Raw genomic sequence first — 20,321 nt, 5'->3', positions numbered from 1 at the left:
TATCTGATCTTTTGCAATGTGACTGCAGTCTGAACGGCCAGGGTGCATTTATCCAACTACGCGTCTGAAAAGCCGCTCACATCACAGTCCCACCACTCCTGGCTACGACGACGCACCCAAACGTGTCTTTGGATAGACGATGCCACTGCCCCACAAAAGGCCCCACAAAAGGCCAGGACCAAAAGCCTAGCTCTTTTTCTTTTTAATATCAGTGTTTTGATGGAGCGCTCACATGAAATCTACTATGGGTGCACTGCTTCCCCCTGCTGGCCAAATGGCTTAACTGCACATATTCACAAATCAGAAAGGCCTGATATCAAATTTAGCTAGACTGTACCATTCCTGGGTAATTGAAGTCTTGTCTCATGACAACTGCTAAGTTAAATTCAAAACTATCTGAATGTGTGTTTTTGAGTAAGTTAAGTTCTCTGCGTCTGAAGAGTCTGTTGGAACAGCAGCTGATGAACAGAGTGACATTTATATTTAGGGTGTGAAAAGTGTGAAGTGCTGGAAAAAATAAAACATCATCTATAAAGCTAAATTAAGGCACTATGGCAGGTTATTAAAAAACCCCCTCCTCTTCTTAAGAATTGTTCAGCTTCCCCCACTGCTGAATTTTTAGAGTGGGAGAAGCTGTTTGTGGCTAACATATGCTTTAGCTGTGAATGTTCAATTTATTTCAAATGGGATTTCTCTCGATAGATTTTATTATTAAAAAGTTCCAACGTACATTCAAGAAAAGTGAAAACTTGCTGTCATTTTGGCACACGAATCATGTTTCTGTGTTCAGCAATGCACAACTTTCAGTGTTTCCTTTCCTAACTTGTAAACTGCCTTTTAAGTTCTCTGGCTTCACTCAAGTCAGTAACTGTTTGTTAAGAAAGGGTTCAACTTCCTATGTGGGCTATGCATTACATAAAAAAAGTCACGGACTCATGTTTTTGTCTTATTGGCAGTTATTTGCTGCTCTCCACAGAGAGCATGTCATCTCAATACAAACATCTAAAAAATATTTAATATATCAAGGGAAAAGTAATATCAAAATGAATGTTTCCTCTCAAATCTAACATACCTTTGTGTAATTGGGGCAGAATCAAAGCTTTTCAAATGCATTTCATGTACTAAAAACCGATTGATTTCAAGACAAATGATAATAATTCTAAAGGACAGGAGTAAGAAAGATGTGTTTTTGGCTTGATTAAATAGCAAAGGTCTCATTGTCTAACTCCAGAGAAGTCTCTCCACTGCTTGGCCTCTGAACTCAGGGGCTGCAAATGGCACAGTATTATTTTTGCAACCAAAATTTCACTTTGCCAAAATTTATTGACTGTACTGAGGTGGGTGCACAGTATTTTCTGAAAAAACAACAATGTATCCTGGAAGATTTTCTGTTTTGCACTCAGATGGTAGAAAGAGAAGTCCTCTCTTACCTCTACCAGCTGCCCTATAACTGTGTAAACGTTTTCGAGCTAACCTTCCAACATGATATTTCTTAACGGGCTAACTTCTTTTTTTTTTTTACACTTGGTGTGGTTTACTCTTTCTATCACAGGAAAAAAGAAGTCAAAGCGTTTCGACATGTGACTGCAGAGTATAAAAACGACTCGCTGGCCTTCTGAGAACTTGAAAACACCAGTTGCAAGGGTCAGTCTCTCATTAATGATTCACCGTTTGATATGCACATGTTGTAAAGTGTGTGTTGCTCATTTTACTCAACATTTCAATGACTCTATCAACCAGTTGGTGTCGGTGTGAACGCAAAACAGCCTCACAAAAACACGAGAACAAAGCACCATGTTGTGGCGTTTGTACATACAGAGATGGTCAGTACTGATATGAAAGACTGAGGTGGGACTTCTCGTGTGAAAGCCTTACTTGCCTATAAGTTTGGTAACTTCTGCTTTGCTTGCTTTTTCACCTCTCAAGGCCTTTAAAATTTTGTAAGCCATATGTCAGCGACTGTTTTTTCTACTCGAGTCCTAAATACAGTTGCTGTTAACATTAAAAGGGAAGCCTTTGTCTTTAATCTGCACACTTTTGAGTGCACCATGTTTCATGCAACCTAAATATATTTTAAAGATTTAACTGGTATTTAGTTAATTTCCCTCTACTCTCATATAAATGATCATTCATTTCACATGAAAATGAAACTTTGTATGGTGATGATAATATCAGTTAAAGGAAGTGTGACAGATCACCAGAACCTTTAGAGCCCTCACCCAGAAGCCACATGCACACACGCACTGCACTCATGCTTGTTTTTGAGAATCCTACTTTGTGAATCTATATAGTTCATAATAATTCTGCCAATTTAACCTAAATTTAATCTTGGATTACACATGTTAAGACACGTCCAGCTGCATGGGCTGCCAAATATGTTTTCTTATTGCCCCTGATTTGCTTTAAAACGTTTGTAACAGACGTCAAATGTTTTCTTTTAGAAAAACACTGCTGACGTCTCTCTGAACCCGTGACACTGATATAAGGCAACAGAGTGTAAATCTACACTCTGAATGACACTGCCATAACCTGCTGTTTTCTACACTTGTCTCCTTGCGATAACTTGTTGTCAGGTTACATGTAGTCACTTTGCATGTGCTCTTAACCAAAGCAACTTGCAAGAGACGAGCAACATTCAGGCTTCAGTGCAACTCTGGCATAAACAGATGTGAAAATGGAGACGTGGTTAAGAGGCCTCGTCAGAAGAGTTGAGTCTTCAAGAGATTTTGAAAGATAGAGAGAGACACCCCTCCTTTCACAGCATTTGGCAGATCTCTCCATCATCATGGGGGGATGGTAGTACCAGACACTTCTCTTGAGTGGTGAAACATTCACTGTTAATACAGAATGAAAGATTTCAAATTTGTATCTATAACAGCTCAACTTGCAGATGATTACAATGAATGTGCAGTGCACACTGTAGAGTTGTATGTTGTGTGAATTATCTTTGTGGTCTCACAAAGTACACAGCTGCAAGTCTCTCCTGCTCCATTTAAAAGAGCATTTTTGAACATCTTTAGTTTAACAACGAGTAACATTAAATCACTCAGTCCCAGAGGCAACATTCCAACTTTTAGCTAATCAAAAGGTGAATATACTGGTGAAAAAAAAGAGAAAAACCTCAGAAACATAATTATGCAAGTGGCTCAAGAGAGCCACAGAACAACAAAAGTAGAGCTCTGATGATGTGTCTTACTGATACGTTGATTAGGCACCATTTTTTTATATTCTATTTGTTTTACATCCAAAGAGAATGTTTTTTTTTCTGTCCTTTTATTTCTGGGAGATGTGGAATGGACATTGTCTAAGGTGGCAGAGTGTGAACCATATTTGAAGCAAAGGAAAAGCTTGATGATAAGCTTTTTTTTTTTAAATGTATTGGGGTTACATTAAGATATTCTCCAAGTGATTGCTCCTAAACTGAAAATAATTTAGCAGTAGTAAAGGCCCAGCTGGCCCAAAAGCTTTATGAAGGCACAGACCAAAATACTACTGATTGAGAGAAGATGGGAGGGGTTTCTGTGTGATGGGAATAACAAGAATAAAGAGGAACTGGATATGTGAAAAAGTGAAAGAACTAAGAAAGATAGCGCTTCTTTTGGATAACAGATACAAGGAAGCTGCATTCTGGGAGGGGGTGTCATCTGGTTAAAAATACTCTCCCATTTTAGATTTTGTTTAGTTTGGCTAAAACACTCTAATCTTGTGTAGAGGGGAAAAGAAGGAAGATGGACCTTAGTGGAAGTATCTAAATCACACCACTGAGAGACAGATGGATGCAAGACCTACTTCCAAATACATTCAACAATGTGTTTATTTTATGGAGTCACTATATTGATATTTAAGACTAATATAGAGGTATACAGCTTTAATGTTATAGTTTTTCATGTCTTAGTTGTTTAGTTTCTATTCAGTGTTCTTGTCTGTCATTGGTCATTATTAGGATTTATTCCGTTCGTCCTTGTTTAGTATTGATTTGTCTTTTTGTTCATAGATTACTCCTTGGTTGCTCTCTGTTCTCGTTCTTAGCTTGCATTTTAGTTTCAGCTTAGTTTGCCTGTGTTTTTGAATCAGTTCGTCTTGTCTCAGTTCTGTTTTGTTTCTTGTTCCATATTCTCACCCACAGTTTCCCTCAGTTCCCTCCTGTCTGGTTATTAGCTCCACTGCCACACCTGTCCATTATCCTCAGCTGCAATCACTTACTAATCAGTTCCCCCACCGTAATTAAGTTCCCTGGTTTCTCTCAGCCATTACTGTCCCACGGTTTTCTTTGTTTGTTCAAGTTTTATGTCTGGGTCATTTGGGTCCTCATCTCTTTACCACCACCCAACAGTGTCTTAAAGTGTCATCACACCTAAAACTATCAATACCTCCCTAAGTTGTTTTTTTAACCAACTGTTTAGAGTCAGCAAGTGCTATTTTTAACAGCCTTACTTACTTGTTAAGTAATTCAAACACTGAGCCATACATCATTTTCTGAGAAGACATGGTTCCTCTTGTGGTTTGAGACTTCCTATTGCTGCACATTTACACCCAGTGGGGTTACAGTGTTGCTCACTGTGCCTTCATACGATGACATGACAGAAACTCATCAGACCTGGCAGCAACAAATTGACAAAGAGGTCAGGTAGGCGACTTGTTTTTCCTTTTTTACCGACATGGTTTTAGTAGGATTAGGCACACAGGCTTAAGAAAGAAACCTCTGTCATAACAACTTAAAATTTACTGAACGCACATTCAAGAAGAAGGTGAAATCTTCTTCTGTTTTTATTTCAAGAATCATTTTGAGATATCCGTCTTTTGCAGCTGCTTGGATTGCACCATTCAGATGGTTTTAATCACGTAATCAGCAACTGATAAAGGTGTATGAACCTGATTTGTTTGATGAACTTGACTTAATATCTTTTTTTTTCTCATCTAAAATATTGACCTCATAACCTCTTCCTAATCTTTGAGAGTACTTGAATCTTAAGTCTTTTTGAATTGAGCGTCTATGCAAAAAAAAAAAAAAAAAGCTGCAAAGACGTGCACATGCATTGCAACAGAGAAATAAATTCCTTATTCAGCTGTAGAGCTACGTCCAAATGGGCAGAAATGCTGTTCTTCACCTGCAGATTCACACAAAACATGCAAACTGGAGTTTTGGAATTTCACAATAAATTTTTGCAAATTTTACAGTGGTGGACTGTTATGTGTCAGTTTTATCAGTTACACAGAAAGGTTTTGGTAAGGATAAATTTGTAGTGGTCCCTATAAGCTCCAGTGGAGCCACAGAAAGGCGGATTATAAGAAGCCCACGGGAGAATCGCACATTGGGGAGATGAGTGGAATAATCTCTTCCATAGCAGATAATTGGTTTGAAATAATAGGGAAACAAGAGGTGGAATAAATGAAAGGTCAGTTCCATAAAGTGTCACTGTAAGGCATATCAATGAGGCAGCATGGACAAACACAGGAGCTTCCTGAGTGGAATGCAGCCACCCATTAATACAACTGTGCCGTGCAATTTCTGACAAATTAGTATGTCTGCTGTGAAAAATGTCCTCAACAGCAGTTACTAGACCCAAAGCCAATGAGTTTGATTCCTGAGCTAAATACATGTTCATAGTTGTGTGTGCTGTAACTTTTTGATGATTTGACCAGCGAGCCTTTCAAAGTAATTAACCTCACTGAACATTTGTCTGAAACACAAATTCTGTATTTCATTATTCATGCCACCCAGCATGTCTGTGAAAGTTTTTGTATTTTGGGTGGACGTCAGGATGTGGCAAGGAGGTGGGGCTCAGCTGCCAGTAAGCCAGAAAAAGCATTCATCCATTAAGTATGTTATAACAGTGTTTCTAACACAAACCCTGTTTTCCTAACCATAAGTATGTAGTAATCAATTACTAACCATAACCATATAGATTGAAATGTGTTGAAAAGGGGATGAAATGGTTACAGTGCTTGCAATTATGCGCTTTTAAGTGTGCTGCATATTTTACACATGTGCTCCGTAAACCATAACATCACTATAATAAAGCACTGTTCATGACTGATAAACAGCTTTATTTTAATTTTTTAATATAAGCATGAGTATTAGCATGCAGGAGCCTGTGTGAGGTGCCAAAATAACAAACCCATATTACTTCCTGTCTGGTTGTCAATAGTCGTAAAGTTGTAAATATTCTGAAATGTGCAAATGGATTCGAGCTTAAAAGCCAACAGCTTTTGCATCATTATGGGTATATTTTTTTGCCATTTTATGTGCAAAATTTTGTTTTTTGCAATGCATTGTGAACTGATATCAAGACTAAACTAATTTCACTACATATTTGAACAGCTGGTGTGTCAACAACGGAGAAAACATCAGGATCAGAAGCTAAGAAACTTACCTCAAATGTTCTGAGCCTAGAATTTTAGACAGGCTTCTTATTCTTCTTAAAATCTGCAGTTTTTCTTAGGCAGCATGATTAATTCATATTCTAATCTCTGTTATAGATCTCAGCATAAAGAAGCAAACACCAGCAAAAAGAAGTACCTTTTCCTTACAAAATGGCATCCCTTCCTTCCTATCAAAGCATGAATGTCACCACTAACCAATCAGACAATACAGCCAAGATGAATTCTTTGAACTATTTCACTATTTCTCTCCATGGAATAGTTTCTAGTGTTGGCATCATAGAAAATCTCCTCATCCTTGGAGTGGTGGGCTTCCAAGTTCGCCGCTCTGTCATCAGTATCTGGATCCTGAACCTTGCAGCTTCTGATTTGCTGGCCACAGCTTCACTGCCCTTCTTCACTCTCTACATGGCCCGTGGGAACACCTGGACACTGGGCCCAACATTCTGCCGCATCCATTCCTCCATTTTCTTTCTCAACATGTTTGTCAGTGCCTTCCTGCTGGCCGCCATTTCTGTAGACCGCTGCCTGATGGTGCTGAGGCCTGTCTGGGCCCAGAACTACAGAAGCATCAGACTTGTGCAGAAGATATGTGGAGCGATTTGGGCCATAGCTGTACTCTTTATTATCCCCTTTTACATGTTCCGCGACACCATTAACCTGTCCACGGGCACGATTCAGTGTTACTACAACTACCAAAGATTTCTCCCAAGCGGGACATATGATAAGAAGTCTTTAATCAAGCAGCGCAAAGAAGGCTTGGCCCTCATGAAGCTCTTTGTAGCCTTCCTGATTCCTCTCCTAGTTATTATTTTTAGCTATATAGCTGTGAGCGTTAGATTGGCTCGCAGAGGCACCCGGCGGTCTTTCCGTTTTGTTCGGGTCGTGGTAGCCGTGGTTGTGGGCTTCATTCTCTGTTGGGCTCCATACCACCTCTTCATAATCATAGAGGTGATGGCCCCCAAAGGGCATCCTGCACAGAAATTTGCATCCAGAGCTCTTCCAGTTGCAGCAACTATTAGCTTCCTTAACAGTGTCCTCAACCCCATCCTGTATGTATTCAGCTGCCCTGACCTGTGCAGTAAGATCCAACATTCTCTCGGGGCAGTGATGGAGAGTGTGCTGGCTGAGGATCTGGCAGAGCTGGCTCGACGCCGCAGCACCGTTTGCAGCTCCAACAGCACCACTGAGATTGCGTTGAAACGGAAGAAATCCATTCCAACTTTAACTCTGAACAAAGAGGAGCACAATCTGAATGACAGTCTCAGTACCTCGGCTTAAAACTGAAATATGCCAATATTTCCTTGATGTTGCCAAGAAGTCTTTTTTTTTTTTTTTTTAAACAGCCAAAATGTGGAGGAGACTGTCGTTTTCTCTGCTTGCGTTTATATGCTGTATCAATTTTGTGATATTGTAGCAAGAAGTTATAGGTTCTATTTTATTGATATGCTACACTTAGAATGTAAGGTTGACTTTGTTCTTGCTTCCAGTTATGTCCTTATTCCCTTTGCTTTATATTGGCATTAATGAGGTAATGTCAACATGCTATCATGAACATTTTCACCACTATAGAATTAAAAAAAAAATCCCTTCTTCTCCTGGTATACATTAGATATGAAACGTAAGCTATTTTTTGTGGGTGGTAGCCATATCCCCTAATCAGCATTATAAAAATTTTATAATGCAACTGTTTTAAGAATTTAGGTTACTTTGAATGCCTTACCTCTTACATTGTGCTTGAGCATATTTTCCTCACATATCAGCATGGACTGTCTTATTTTCAACAAAGGGGATTTAACCCTTAGTGCTGTACAGTATGTAGGCCTACTGACCCCTATGTTTACTATGATTGTGCTAAAGAAACTAACTGCATTCTGTTGATGTTGTTTTTTTTACTTTGATGTTTACATTTACATTTGCATATTGTCTAATAAAGCAGTATTCTCTGTTTTGCACTTGGTAAAATGAGAAATGGGTCAGAGATGCATGAAATGTCACACGCAAGATGTTATCAGTTGCGGCAAGTGTTTTCGCACACAGAATGTCTCTTGTTGTTTCGATGAAAGTACTCATATGGCTTTGAATACATGTGTTCAAATCTACATTGTACATCTCTTTTTTTTTCCATTAATGAGCTGTTTTTTGATAGTGTGAAATAACATTTCAAACATAATGAAAAAGAGGAAAAATAAACATTCTGCTGTTGCAAAGGGGCACATGCCTTACGAGCATATGATCCCAGTTATGCATATGTTTCCAGCGTGATTTCAACCAATGTTAAGATTAAGATTAAGACAAACTTTTATTAGTGCCACAGTGAGGAAATTCACAAAATGTTATCGTTGAAACAAAAAAGTAAACAAGTGCTTAAAAATACTTTTTTTTTTATCATTGTAAACAAAAAAATTAGAGTTGTTTGTCTCTGACTTTTCACCAGTAGTTTATTTCCACACGCTTATGAAACTCAAAGCACACAAATGTTGATGCTGTAGATGATTAGATCATTTCCAGGTTTATTTCTTTTTTAAATGTTTTGTCTGTATTTTCCCTGTGGATCCCACACTGTGAACATGCAGTATCAATCAGTGTAAAATAATGGACTGGAGTTGCACAATGTCGCAAAGTCTTTGCCCTTTACGTTTTGTGCACTCGGTTGAAGATGATCTTGGAAAAACTAAAACAACACGAGCAGAATTTTTCAGCTGAAGATGCAGAAACATTGTGCGGCACTGAGAGTTGAGAGTCACTGCACACTGTAAAAACACAATACATTTCCACTGGGTGGCACCATTGCTTTGACTTAACACCAGGAATCCGGTGTATTTTCAAATCCAGTTTAAATGGCTAGAAAGTTATTTTGCTGGTTTCACTCTCTTTCTGTGTGTCAAGGCGATATCTGGTGCTCATGGTCATGTTCTTGTGGTTGTTTTGCCCCCTTCCTAGACAAGGCAGGGACCTTTGCAGCTCCAGTCGAGCATCAGAGCACAGGAAGATGTAGAAGAGGGGGTCCAGCAAGGTGTTGAGGCTGGTCAGACCGTAGCAGAGGCGATAGATGAGGAAAATAGAATGCTCAAATTCGCATGGCTCATCAGTCTGCAGCAAGGACACAAACCTGTATCCACCCACAAGGTGGTAAGGACCAAAGACAACAATGAAGTTGACAGTTATCACAACCAGGATTCCTACGATTTTGTGCCGCTCGTGGTCAGAAAGAGAGGGAGATCGTCGAAGAGTCACTCCGATGCGAGCTGAGGTGTAGCTGAGAGAAGAAGCAGAATTGCAGATCAGAAATCAGACTTCTGGGAGGAGAGTAAAGAATATGTTGTTAAATGGTAACTCTATATCAGTGCACAATAAGAATTTCTTTAGTTTTGTGCATTTACTCCATATCTAATTTTTCTTACTCTCAAATCAGAAAGTATTGCAACTGCTCAAAAATTCTGAACACTGTCTCCATAAGTTTGATCATATTATTTCAGCTTAAGAGTGATAGTCTGCCTCACTTTTGCGGTCATACAAAGGAGAACACTTAAACATAAAGTTAGTTATTGTATACGGCAACTTCCTGAGACGTAATTTTACATGTGGAGATCTTGGAAGTCGATGTTAACTTACCCTAAAATGGCACATGGCAGCAGGAAGCCAAGAACCACGGTGATGATCTTAAAGTGAGCATATCTGGCGCTGACGGGGTACTGCTCCAGACACAGCAGCCTGTCAGAGTTAAACACAGATGGCAGCAGTCCACTTAGGCAGAACAGGAAGGTTAGGGTCCACACAGCTACCCCCGACACTGCTGCTACCCTGACAGTCCGCACCCTGCGGCTGCTGAGTGGATAAACAATGGCCAGGCAGCGGTCCATCGCTATCAGGCAAAGAAACATGACACTGGCATAGACGTTTACATAAAACACATAGCCCACCAGCTCACAGGTTAGCTGGCCGTAGGGCCAACGGTGTGCACCTTGGAGATAAAGGATCCACAGTGGCAGGGTGAGCAGCTGCAGAAGGTCTGACAGCAACAAGTTAAGGATGTAGACCAGCTGACAGCCTCCCCCACCTGAGCGACCAAGGTGGTACAAACCCCAGAGAGACAGGAGATTGCTGGGAAGACCCAAGGAGAAGATGACACCATAGATACAGGTCAGGCCAAATGTGTCCGTGTCCAAGGGGAGGTTGCAGGTGTCATTGGACATGTCTCTTTTGGTCAAACACCTGACATGGGAGACTTGAGATTCCTCAGTCGGAAACTGATTGACACACAGAATGATGAGAGAGTTTAGAAATACCCATTAAGTCCCTCAAGACAAAGTGTAGTTTGATGCATCCATTTGTCTTTCTTCCATTGTGTAATATTCATAAATCCATCCAGCTTTGGAAAAGATCAGGCTCAGATTTCATCCTGCCAGCCAACCAGTCTTCAAAGCATCCTGGATCCATCTATGAACACCTGCAAAACAGAATAGTGTGAGCCCTTTCTGATGGTTTGGTCCTAGCAGGTGCAAGAGCCATATAAAGATTTTTTAACTCACCTCTATATAGATTGAGAATGAGCTCAGTTCTCAAAAATAAGCAGCGCGCTCTGCAGATCGGTGACCTGTGCTCAAGAAATGTTGGGAACACGGTGTCTCGCCCAAGCCTTGTCTATTCTGTGATTGTTTCCTCCACAGGAAGCCCACTTCTTGAGCTTTAAAGGCAACATCCTGAGCCAGGAGAACGCCTTTCTGCCCCAGAACAAAAACATACACTGTCGCTTTTTCTGAGCTCCCTTTGTTCAAATTCTAGCATTATAGTCACAGTGATTAAAGATGGACAGTAGTTGTGAGAGGGGAAACTGATGTGCAGTGTTCACTGATGACCTTTAGATTGGTGGCTGCCAGCTATAGGACACACTAAACATTGTGACATTAAAAAATGAAAGATCTTCAACTATGTTGCCAGGCATGCTTTTTTACAGTTATCCAAGAGTTTTCCATGACTGGTTCAGATTTTCTTATCTTCTGAATCTTTATTACAGTAAATGTGTGGTTTGGACCACTGAAACATAAATTTTCTCACATGATCACTTCAAGCGTTTGTAGTATGTTGAATGAAAGATGAATAACAAGTGTGCTTGTGGTTGTGCGTTGAGACATGTTTACACATATCTGATTGAGCTTGCAGACAAAGTTAAGGCCACAGAAACAAAGAGCAGATAAACAAACCTTTAGAGCAGCCATTTTGCATTAAATGTCATTGTAGAATAAAAAAGACATATAACTTCAAACTTAACGAACACAGTTTATAAACAGCAGTTTATGTAACCGACAGTGTCATATTTTACCGTGGGTAACTTTTCCCAGACACCAGAGGGAGGGAAATGTTACACAATTGAAATTGTTTGAGTTAAGAATGCTTTTATTGTAACAATAAGTGTTGGGAAGTATTTTTACCACATGGTTTCATAGGGAGGGGGTCTAATCAGTTGATTTGTTTCCTTTAAATGCCTCAAATCTATGATTTATTGAATAATCTATGATGGTTATTAATAAACATAAATTCTGCTGAGACTCTACCACCTCCATAATCTCCAGCTCTTCATGCCTCTGTGTGAACCTCACTTTGCGTGTAGACAAATGAGCTGTATGCTGCTTATACTGAAAGTCAGCTTAAGGGGAGAAGTACCTGGAGAAGGTCCCAGTATAGAGGCAGCATGATAAGTCGTTGCAGCAGCAGGCTTTTTGAGTACCACAGGAAGCTCTCTGTTTCTGCCAGAATTGAATCTTGTAATGCAGAGAGTTGTATCAGTCAAGGAGGGAAGTTTTTGAGTTCTGTCTGGATTTCAGGTTCCCATTTGGGGAACATCGGATCCCTAAACAAGACTATTCTGCCTTTGCACCAGCGTAGAGTAAATCATACACTTTCAACATTTTTACATCTCCAGTTAGAAAAAAAGTCACCAGACTGATGACAGGCTTTTTTGATGAAACCGTTCGAAGTTGGGCTGATTCAGTTAACAGAGCCCAATAGCAGTAAAGTAACAGAAATTGAGCTGATACGGCATTGTAAAAAAAATAAACAACCTTAAAATGATGGTCATATTCTGGCTGCTATGGATGTGCGATACCACTAATTTAATTCCTATCAGATACCAAGTAAAACCAAAGGTGATGTTGTCAATAATGATACTGATATTATTTACAAAAGTGTTAACGTGTTAAAAGAAGGGAATTTTCAAAAATTGTGTTTTAACCTCCAGCCACCCAATGACACCAGAACTCAGATTATCTTTCTTATTCTTTATTCATAGAGCATTTTCAGTTGTAATAAAGGTGAGAATTGATGTTGGGAGAAATGAAAACAAAATGATCTGCTGAGAACCTGCAGGGAAGGGTGGTCCATAGGGAGGGAGGATATTAAATGGGGTTTGTATGTAGATATCTAAACATGTCTATAAAAAATGACAGATGAATAAAGATTTTTATGACTGTTAATCGTCACTGTTTGAATTCAATTTCAAAGGCGTATTAACAAAAATAAACTTGAAATGAAACAAAAGTACATTTTATGGAAATTATGATCACTCTGAAAATGTATTACAATATTTGAGTAAAATGAAATGAAACTCAATTTTACATGTGAAAAAAATAGATTTTTATGTTTTTTTCAAACATACAGGTCATTAATTTTACTTTCTCTATACCGTAATCTCATTGATATTTTCCCGTATTTAAAAAAAACCCAGTAAAAAACAGTGAAATAACAAAGACATTTTTTTTTTTTTACTCTGAACTCTATTATATTTTCATTTAATGTCTAATGTTGCTAAAGGCTCACATGTGATATACTTGTCCAGTGCTTAATTAAAGAGTATGGCAAACAGACAAAACTATAGAGCGAATACTGAAGTTTCCAGCTCTACTGTTGCAACCAGTTCTGTATAATCAACATAATACTACAGGCTACTAGCCTTTGAGGCCCTCTGTGCTCTGTACATTTTGTTATCGTGTGCTTCAACCATTTACTAAACATTTTTCATGACACCTTATCAGCTGTGGTTCTTATGGTTTCTCTGAATCACTAGCAAAATGGTCTCACTTTATTCCCCAAGCTGTCCTGAAAGGGACGCATGGAATCTGTAAAAACATTTTACAGTAATATGAGAGCCTCAGATCTGTTTTTGTGGGTGTTTTATTCCCTTTGTGGTTAAGCCTTCTGCCTGAACTGTTCTTTTCTTAATTCAGTAGCTCCAAAACAGCAAACTGGACAGTGATCTCACATTTGTGTGTGGTTTGCATCACTAAGGTTGGTAATCTCATGATAAGACTTCACATATTTTTGCAACTACAACCTGCAAATGTACGTTAAAAGTATTCTCCAAATAAGACAAATCTTTACACAGACAAGTCAATCCTTCACTTTTCTACACTGTGTCTATGATCAGAAATAATGTTTCACAACAGTTAACATGTCCATAAAGACCTTTATATTCTCAAAACAGGTTAGAATATGAGGCAGAAATGTTTAAATTGTACTTAGAGTTAATTGAACTCTATGTACCTACAGATACTTAAGTGCTCTTTTTACTCCTGAACAAAACTGACTAACTATTAGGAAATAGTTATTTTTTTGAACAGTTACTCTGCTTTCATCTTTCCCCTAAACCTCCCACAGCAGAGAAACCTAGAGATGGAGACTAAACCCCAAATAAAAGTTCCAATTAGGGCCATAAATACAGCAGCCACATCCAGGCAAAAGTAGGAATACCAAGGCAAATTAAAACCTTCAGACCGTAGATGGGCTGCTCCTTGGTTCCTGATTACGTACTCAATCCAAAAGATGGCAGTGTCCATTGGAGACATTGGTAGGTCGCGGTGCAGCTGCGAGAGGTGCTGAATGTTTTTGCGGTAAGAAGGATTCCCTAGGATGTCCTTTAGAGCCTCCAGGAAGTTCTCTGTGGTCAGTGATCTGGCCTCCACCACCCGAGCTGCACCACGCACCTTCAGACGGTGTAGATTGTCAAACTGATCAAAAAGAAGCGGCATGCCCAGAACAGGAATGCCATGATAGATGGCCTCATACATGCCATTGGTCCCTCCATGAGCTACAAAGACACGTGTCTTGGGGTGTCCTAGGACATCTTTCTGTGGCAGCCAGTTCACCAGCAGCGTGTTGTTTCCCAGAGATGAAGGCCTTTCACCCTCAAACCGCCAAATCACCTTCTGAGGGAGCTGAGCGAAAGCAGCAGCAATGGCCTCTGTGGTCTCAGGAGGCAGGGCAGACACCACTGTCCCCAAAGACATAAACACCACCCCGTGTTCCCCGGAACTCTGCATGAATGTTTCCAACTCAGCGCTGAGGGGCTGGGCCTTTTTGGACTGGAACCCAGCTATATACACCACATTGGGCATGGTGGGCCGTGGGAACTCAAAAACAAAATCAGCTCTGAACAGCCAGATATCAGCTGAGTTCTGCAAAGACAGCAAGTCAGTTCCAGGAGGGAAGTGCCGCTTAAACAGGTCAGAATATGCTGGGTTAATGTAAAAGTGCTGCTCAAAAGCACTATAGAGAGAGTGGAGCAAATTCTTTGTCCTATCTAAAAAGTCCATCTGATCATGGAGTTCACTACCAGACACAGGGACATAGGAAACAGGAGAGGGAGCCATGGTGAAATGGCCCTCCCCATTATTAATCCAGCGCACATTGAAAACCATCGGCAGCTTGAGGTAACTACCCAGAATAACCCCTAAAGTAAGAGCTGGGTCAGTCAACATTAAGTCAAATTTTGAATCCTGTAATCTCGTTCTAAACACGGGGTCATCTAACATTGTTGCAGCTGCTCTGGCCAGAATCTCATGGCCCTTCTCTAACATGGATGTGATCAGGTTCTGTTGGTAAAAGGTGCGTACAAAAGTCGGATAGCTGCGACATTCCATAACATTTTGAAGCATTTTATTGTAGTAGTTCCTGTCTGCTACCTCATCCTCCAGCATTGGCACATCAATAGAGGTATAAATGGAGGAGTTACTGGGGATATACCAGCTCTTTGCAGAGCGCAGAACTGTGATGTCATGGCCCCTGGAGTGAAGCTCTTCAAGGATCACCTTCATGTTGATCCAGTGGCTGCCATCAACGGGCACAACCAGAATCTTGCTGCCATCACAGCAAGGCACACTGAGCAACAGCAAGCAGAGGCCTGTCAGGAATATAGTGAAAGTGTGCGACATTTCCTGCAACGAACAACAAAGACACATGTTTAGCCTTTTGAACACAGATTTTTAAAGGAATATTTCTTTCAAGCGGGTTTGTGTAAAATGCGTTTCAGTCGTCATTGTCTTACTTGCAGCAGACAGCGTTCGTTGCAGGAGCATTGATGGAGTTTGAACAAATGCTATACATAGTGAATTTTACCACTTTTGCATCAGACATTTGTTCACTATGTCAGTATTTCATCAACTAAACATCCGTGTTGCTCCGCTTCATTGTGGCTCATCGCACCCTGCAGATGATCAGTTCAGTCTGTCAGGAGTTGTCTCACACATTTTGGTGAACTCACTGCCAGTCATAAGTTTAGCAAAGATTTAAATGATGATAAGTGCTGGTGCTTTTTCAGGCTTTTCACAAATTTGTACTTTACTGTAGTTGGTAAGTTGAGATCAGACTGGGAGACTTCAGGGTCACAGCTGATCCGCGGCAGGATACGTTGACCAGCTACCATGCATTAAATGACACCGAGCAACACAGAAATTCTTAAGCTGAGGAAAACAATAAACAATTCAGATAGAAGTTTTTGAAGTTTGAGTTGAGATGTGCTCATTTGTGTCTCTGTTCTGAGTAGCTGTTATCTTAGCTCCGCCTTGAATATTCTTCTCCAAACTGAATAAACTCTGGCTGCTGTCTTCTGCAGGTAAGACACTGATTACTGATTCTTCACACAATGCCACTTAAAAAAAAAGTGAAATATCCCTGCAGGTTATAGTTATTGAATGTTGTCTGTCTGTGGCCTACTTGTTTGAGATAAGTGGAAGAACATTTTTCATTTGAATGAATGGATCTACTGTGAATGTTGACTGTGGCAGAGATATTGATTTAATTTATTTAAACTATATATGCTCAGCGCTTGCTTACAAAAATGTTCAAGCTAGTCTGTAGGCTAATCCAGGAGGGTGTGTGATAGTTAACATTGTCACCTCACACTGTGCCTGTGTTATCTCTGGGTCACTCTCTCTCTCCACTTTTTAAAAATAATTTCCACCACAAATACAGTTATCCCAGTTACATCTGTTCCATGAGTGTGGAAGATTTGCTGCTCCTTGGCTTTCTCTTTCTTTAAAAAGATTTACACTTTATATTACTTAACCGACCAGTGTCTTACATTGCTTCTGATGTATTGCTTGTCAGCAGCTTGTTATTAATGTAACTGTTACATAATAGATATTGCACCATCTTCACAGCCAAAATGTTACAGAATAATATGCATCGCTGCTAATGCAAAAAGGAAAGTAATGTTAAGGATAATAAGTCAACAATTCCTCCAGTAACAGAGGCTTAGTAACTGTGCCAGAAATGTGTAAATCTAGTGAACTTAGTAAATGTTTTAGTTTAGTTTGTTCAGTTGAATGTAAACCAAATACCTCACCTGGTGTTGTTGAATCATATTCCAGAAGTTCGGCTTCCACTGCAGGTCCTCAGTGAGCCAGGATACTATGTGGCATATGCTTGCACATGACATTACTTTCACACACACACAGGCCCCGTGCTTGCGGGCCAAAGTCCAGTACACGGATTAGAGGTAACTCCCAAAGTCCTTGCCTTGTGCTTAGGAGCAAAGGTTAAAGTTCATGAGGGTTAATTTATTTCTATGCATATTTGATACCACACATGGGTTCGAATCTGTGCTTTTTAAAGTTTTAAAGTGTCCTCCTTTCCACATGTCTAATCAGTTAATTGTATATTGTAAGCACAATAGCATAAATCAGTGCTAAATCAAAATGACTAAATGCAGTTAAATACTTGCAGTTTTCTCATCATACAGCTCAATTGATTGCTTTCAAAAAGGCTTCATGCACAAGCCTCAACTTTAGGTTAGGAAGAGGAAAAATCCAAACCGGGACACAGTCAGAGCGCACGAGACGGGAGTGGCAGGGAAAGAAGGAGGGAGGAAGCCACAAGGTCACACAGCGGAGGGAAAATAACGTGAGCATTGATTGCAATAACAGCGCAAGTCACAGCTCCACAGTCATATCAGTGAGATGCAGCCTTCCCCTCCTCTGCCTCTGTGGAGTTGTATAAACCTTCGCCAGGGAACAGGGTAACAGCAGAGCACATGTAACTCGTGGCTGCTGTGAAGCCTTTGCAACAGTAAACCTTTAACCTGGTCAAAGGGGAAACATTTAGCTGTGTCACTGTGCAAACTTGATCTGTATGCAAGGCATCATTACTTATTAGAATTCAGCCCAGAGTCTTTAAAAGAGTTATGGGAGTTTTTTTTACCAAAAGTTAACAATAAACCGCATGCAAGTAGGAGTCAGAGCTGACTATATTGAATATGGTAAATGGACTGTACTTGTATAGCGCTTTTCTAGTCTAACTGACCACTCAAAGCGCTTCTAACACTACATGCCACATTCACCCATTCTTACACACTCATACAGCACGTCTACATCTATACACACTACGTGCTTTATAATCATTCACACAACCATTCATACACCGACAGATTTATCGGTAAGCAACATGGGGTTCAGTGTCTTGCCCAAGGACACTTCGACATGTAGCCCGTGGAAGCCAGAGTCGAACCACCGACCTTCCGATTGGTGGGTGACTGCTCTTCCTCCTGAGCTACAGCCGCTATATAGCCACTATGAAAGTCTCAGATAAGGGATTTTTTTTGTGTGTATGTACTAAAAGCAATGTAAGAGCATATCAAATTCTATCTATCACATCTGCAGCAAATTTGCAAAATAAGCTGAATTATTTTTAAAGCTTTAATGTGGTAAGAAGCTTAATTGGTTTATTATTTTGAAAATTGTATTTATGACTCAAATGCACTTTTAAACTTACTTTGCATTCAAACTGAGACACAGATGGTATAAAAAAATGTCTACCGATGAAAACACATGAAGCAGTGACAAAAACAAATTGGTAGGTCGCGATTGGTCAGATTGTGTACAAAGTAAAAACTAGTCCTATGTTCAAGCAGGATATACAATTTGAACTATTTCTAATAGTTCCTATACATCTTCTCAGCAAGCAATCAAATATTTGACTGGAGAAAAAAACGTGAAGCTCTTTTCTTTGACTCGGAAAGTATCACCAGGCAGGGGATGATAATGGTAGGAGAAATTCCTGAGGACTTTGGAAAAAAAAGATGTTGCTGCAACAAAAATGCAACCACTGAGCTGCGCTGTGAATCTGCAGCACTGGAACTATAGTTTTTGAATAAATATTCTCTTTTTTCAAATATTCAACCTCCTTTTTTCATATTTATCCACCCAAATCATAGTTAGTATAACAGGGTGAATATAATCAAGCGTTGCTTTGAAAAGTGCCTCTGCAAGAAATTGTGGGTTAGAATGATCTCTTTACTTAAAAAAAAAAAAAAAGGTCTAGTGTGCGCTATGCAAAAGGAGATAATAAAGCAGGCACTGAAGCTCCTTTCCTTAGTTTTTTTAGGGAACTTGAAAAAGCTCTTATCGTGGTTACTTCCAAAATACTATCGTACTATTTAACTCAGAACCTTCCTAAGCAAAAAAGACTATTTGACCCGACCTCCAATCTGTTCCCTCTGGAATGGGGCATATGTATATCCAAATAACTCCCCTGGTCGGCCAACACCACAGCAACCATCATGAGAGCAGAGCAGAGCAGAGCAGAGACAGCACTTCCTGAGAATGCTTAGGAAGCACAACACAGCCTTTTACTGGGCAACCACAGAGTCTCCTAACATACTGCATGCAGGCGTGGTATGCGGGCTGCTCCGCTGAAGGAGGCACTCCAGAGTGAAGCAAAAACTGCTGAGAAAATCCCTGTCTACCTGCTGTCCTCTCTTGAGGACATTGATTTCTCATGCTACATCAGCAGAGCCACCATCATCAAAGCCTCTGCATACCCCAGCAGCCATCTCTTTGAATTGTTGCCCTCAGGCAGGCATTGCAGGTTGGCCAAGACGTTCACCTCTCGCTTCAGAAAACAGTTTTCCCCTCCAGCAATCAGCGCATTAAACAAGGAAAAACAGCTGCTAAGCTCCTGTACTTTTTAATTTCAAGAATGAGCAATACCAATTTATCATTAAATTGCTCATTAAAATTGTTGCCATCTGGCAGCTCATATTCTTTGTCCGTGTTTTAAGCTAAGTCCTGTGTATTTATGTTTGCACTTTTGAGTGACAAGTTTGATTTGGTTGTATGCACTTGCAATAAGAATACAATAAATTCTCATTCTGAAATCAGCAAGATATTTAGATATGCAAACACATAACTCTATGAGTCCTGAAATATGACAAATCTGCACTTTGAGTCTGTTCTTGTGTGTTCTTGAAGTGCTATGAAAAGCTATGGACTTTACATTCTTGAAAAACAAGGACAAATACCAAATGTTTTAATCATAGATGATCTAAAACTTGTTAGCTATGGCTGCATTTGTGTTCTTTGTCTTTGCTGACACACGTATCTTAAATCTAAGCATAGTTTTCACATTGACCTGTCTTTTGAAATGGACGTGAATATTTGTCTTATCACAGGCTGACTCCATACAGGTTTGGACAACTCTACAGATACCCCACATCCTGAAGGAAATAGGGTGCCATTCCTGCATGTGGAAAGATGATAAAATTCTTTTACATCAAAGTTTCAAGGTCAGCCCAAATTGGCACCACTACAAAAATGGCAATCACGTCAGGACTGATTTTCAAGATGATTAGGGCCAAAATATGCAGTGTTGTGCTTTAGATTGCGTGATAT

At 39.9% G+C, this 20,321-nt stretch overlaps 3 protein-coding genes across 3 annotated transcripts; 1 reads left to right on the top strand and 2 right to left on the bottom strand.

Annotated features, from left to right (window-relative positions):
• Nucleotides 1-4,555: 4,555 nt before the first annotated feature.
• On the top strand, nucleotides 4,556-8,690 carry LOC142368567 (prostaglandin D2 receptor 2-like). The gene is made up of 2 exons (XM_075450772.1): nucleotides 4,556-4,627; nucleotides 6,481-8,690. The coding sequence occupies exon 2, from the start codon at nucleotides 6,535-6,537 to the stop codon at nucleotides 7,660-7,662; it is 1,128 nt and encodes a 375-aa protein (XP_075306887.1). The 5' UTR covers nucleotides 4,556-4,627; nucleotides 6,481-6,534; the 3' UTR covers nucleotides 7,663-8,690.
• Nucleotides 8,668-11,005, bottom strand: LOC142368568 (G-protein coupled receptor 4). The gene is made up of 3 exons (XM_075450773.1): nucleotides 10,914-11,005; nucleotides 9,997-10,831; nucleotides 8,668-9,640 (listed from the first exon to the last, which is right to left on the bottom strand). Exons 2-3 carry the CDS (start codon nucleotides 10,575-10,577, stop codon nucleotides 9,226-9,228), a joined length of 996 nt encoding a protein of 331 aa, XP_075306888.1. The 5' UTR covers nucleotides 10,578-10,831; nucleotides 10,914-11,005; the 3' UTR covers nucleotides 8,668-9,225.
• Nucleotides 11,006-13,088: 2,083 nt separating this feature from the next.
• ugt5g1 (UDP glucuronosyltransferase 5 family, polypeptide G1) lies at nucleotides 13,089-15,587 on the bottom strand. Its single transcript, XM_075450888.1, has one exon. The coding sequence runs from the start codon at nucleotides 15,585-15,587 to the stop codon at nucleotides 13,998-14,000; it is 1,590 nt and encodes a 529-aa protein (XP_075307003.1). The 3' UTR covers nucleotides 13,089-13,997.
• Between the last annotated feature and the right edge of the window lie 4,734 nt (nucleotides 15,588-20,321).

This window comes from Odontesthes bonariensis, chromosome 19, assembly GCF_027942865.1.
Source record: "Odontesthes bonariensis isolate fOdoBon6 chromosome 19, fOdoBon6.hap1, whole genome shotgun sequence".
In the NCBI taxonomy this organism is placed as follows: domain Eukaryota; kingdom Metazoa; phylum Chordata; class Actinopteri; order Atheriniformes; family Atherinopsidae; genus Odontesthes; species Odontesthes bonariensis.
The sequence above is the reverse complement of the archived record's forward strand: the minus strand, read 5'-3'. Positions and strand labels throughout refer to the sequence as shown.

Excerpts from the sequence above, each read along its gene's own strand:
- LOC142368568 (XM_075450773.1), bottom strand. The coding sequence starts at position 10,577 with ATGTCCAATGACACCTGCAACCTCCCCTTGGACACGGACACATTTGGC. Across the intron at positions 9,641-9,996 it reads CTGCCATGTGCCATTTTAGG|CTACACCTCAGCTCGCATCG; the intron begins GTAAGTTAACAT and ends TTCTTCTCTCAG.
- ugt5g1 (XM_075450888.1), bottom strand. The coding sequence starts at position 15,587 with ATGTCGCACACTTTCACTATATTCCTGACAGGCCTCTGCTTGCTGTTG.
- LOC142368567 (XM_075450772.1), top strand. The coding sequence starts at position 6,535 with ATGGCATCCCTTCCTTCCTATCAAAGCATGAATGTCACCACTAACCAA.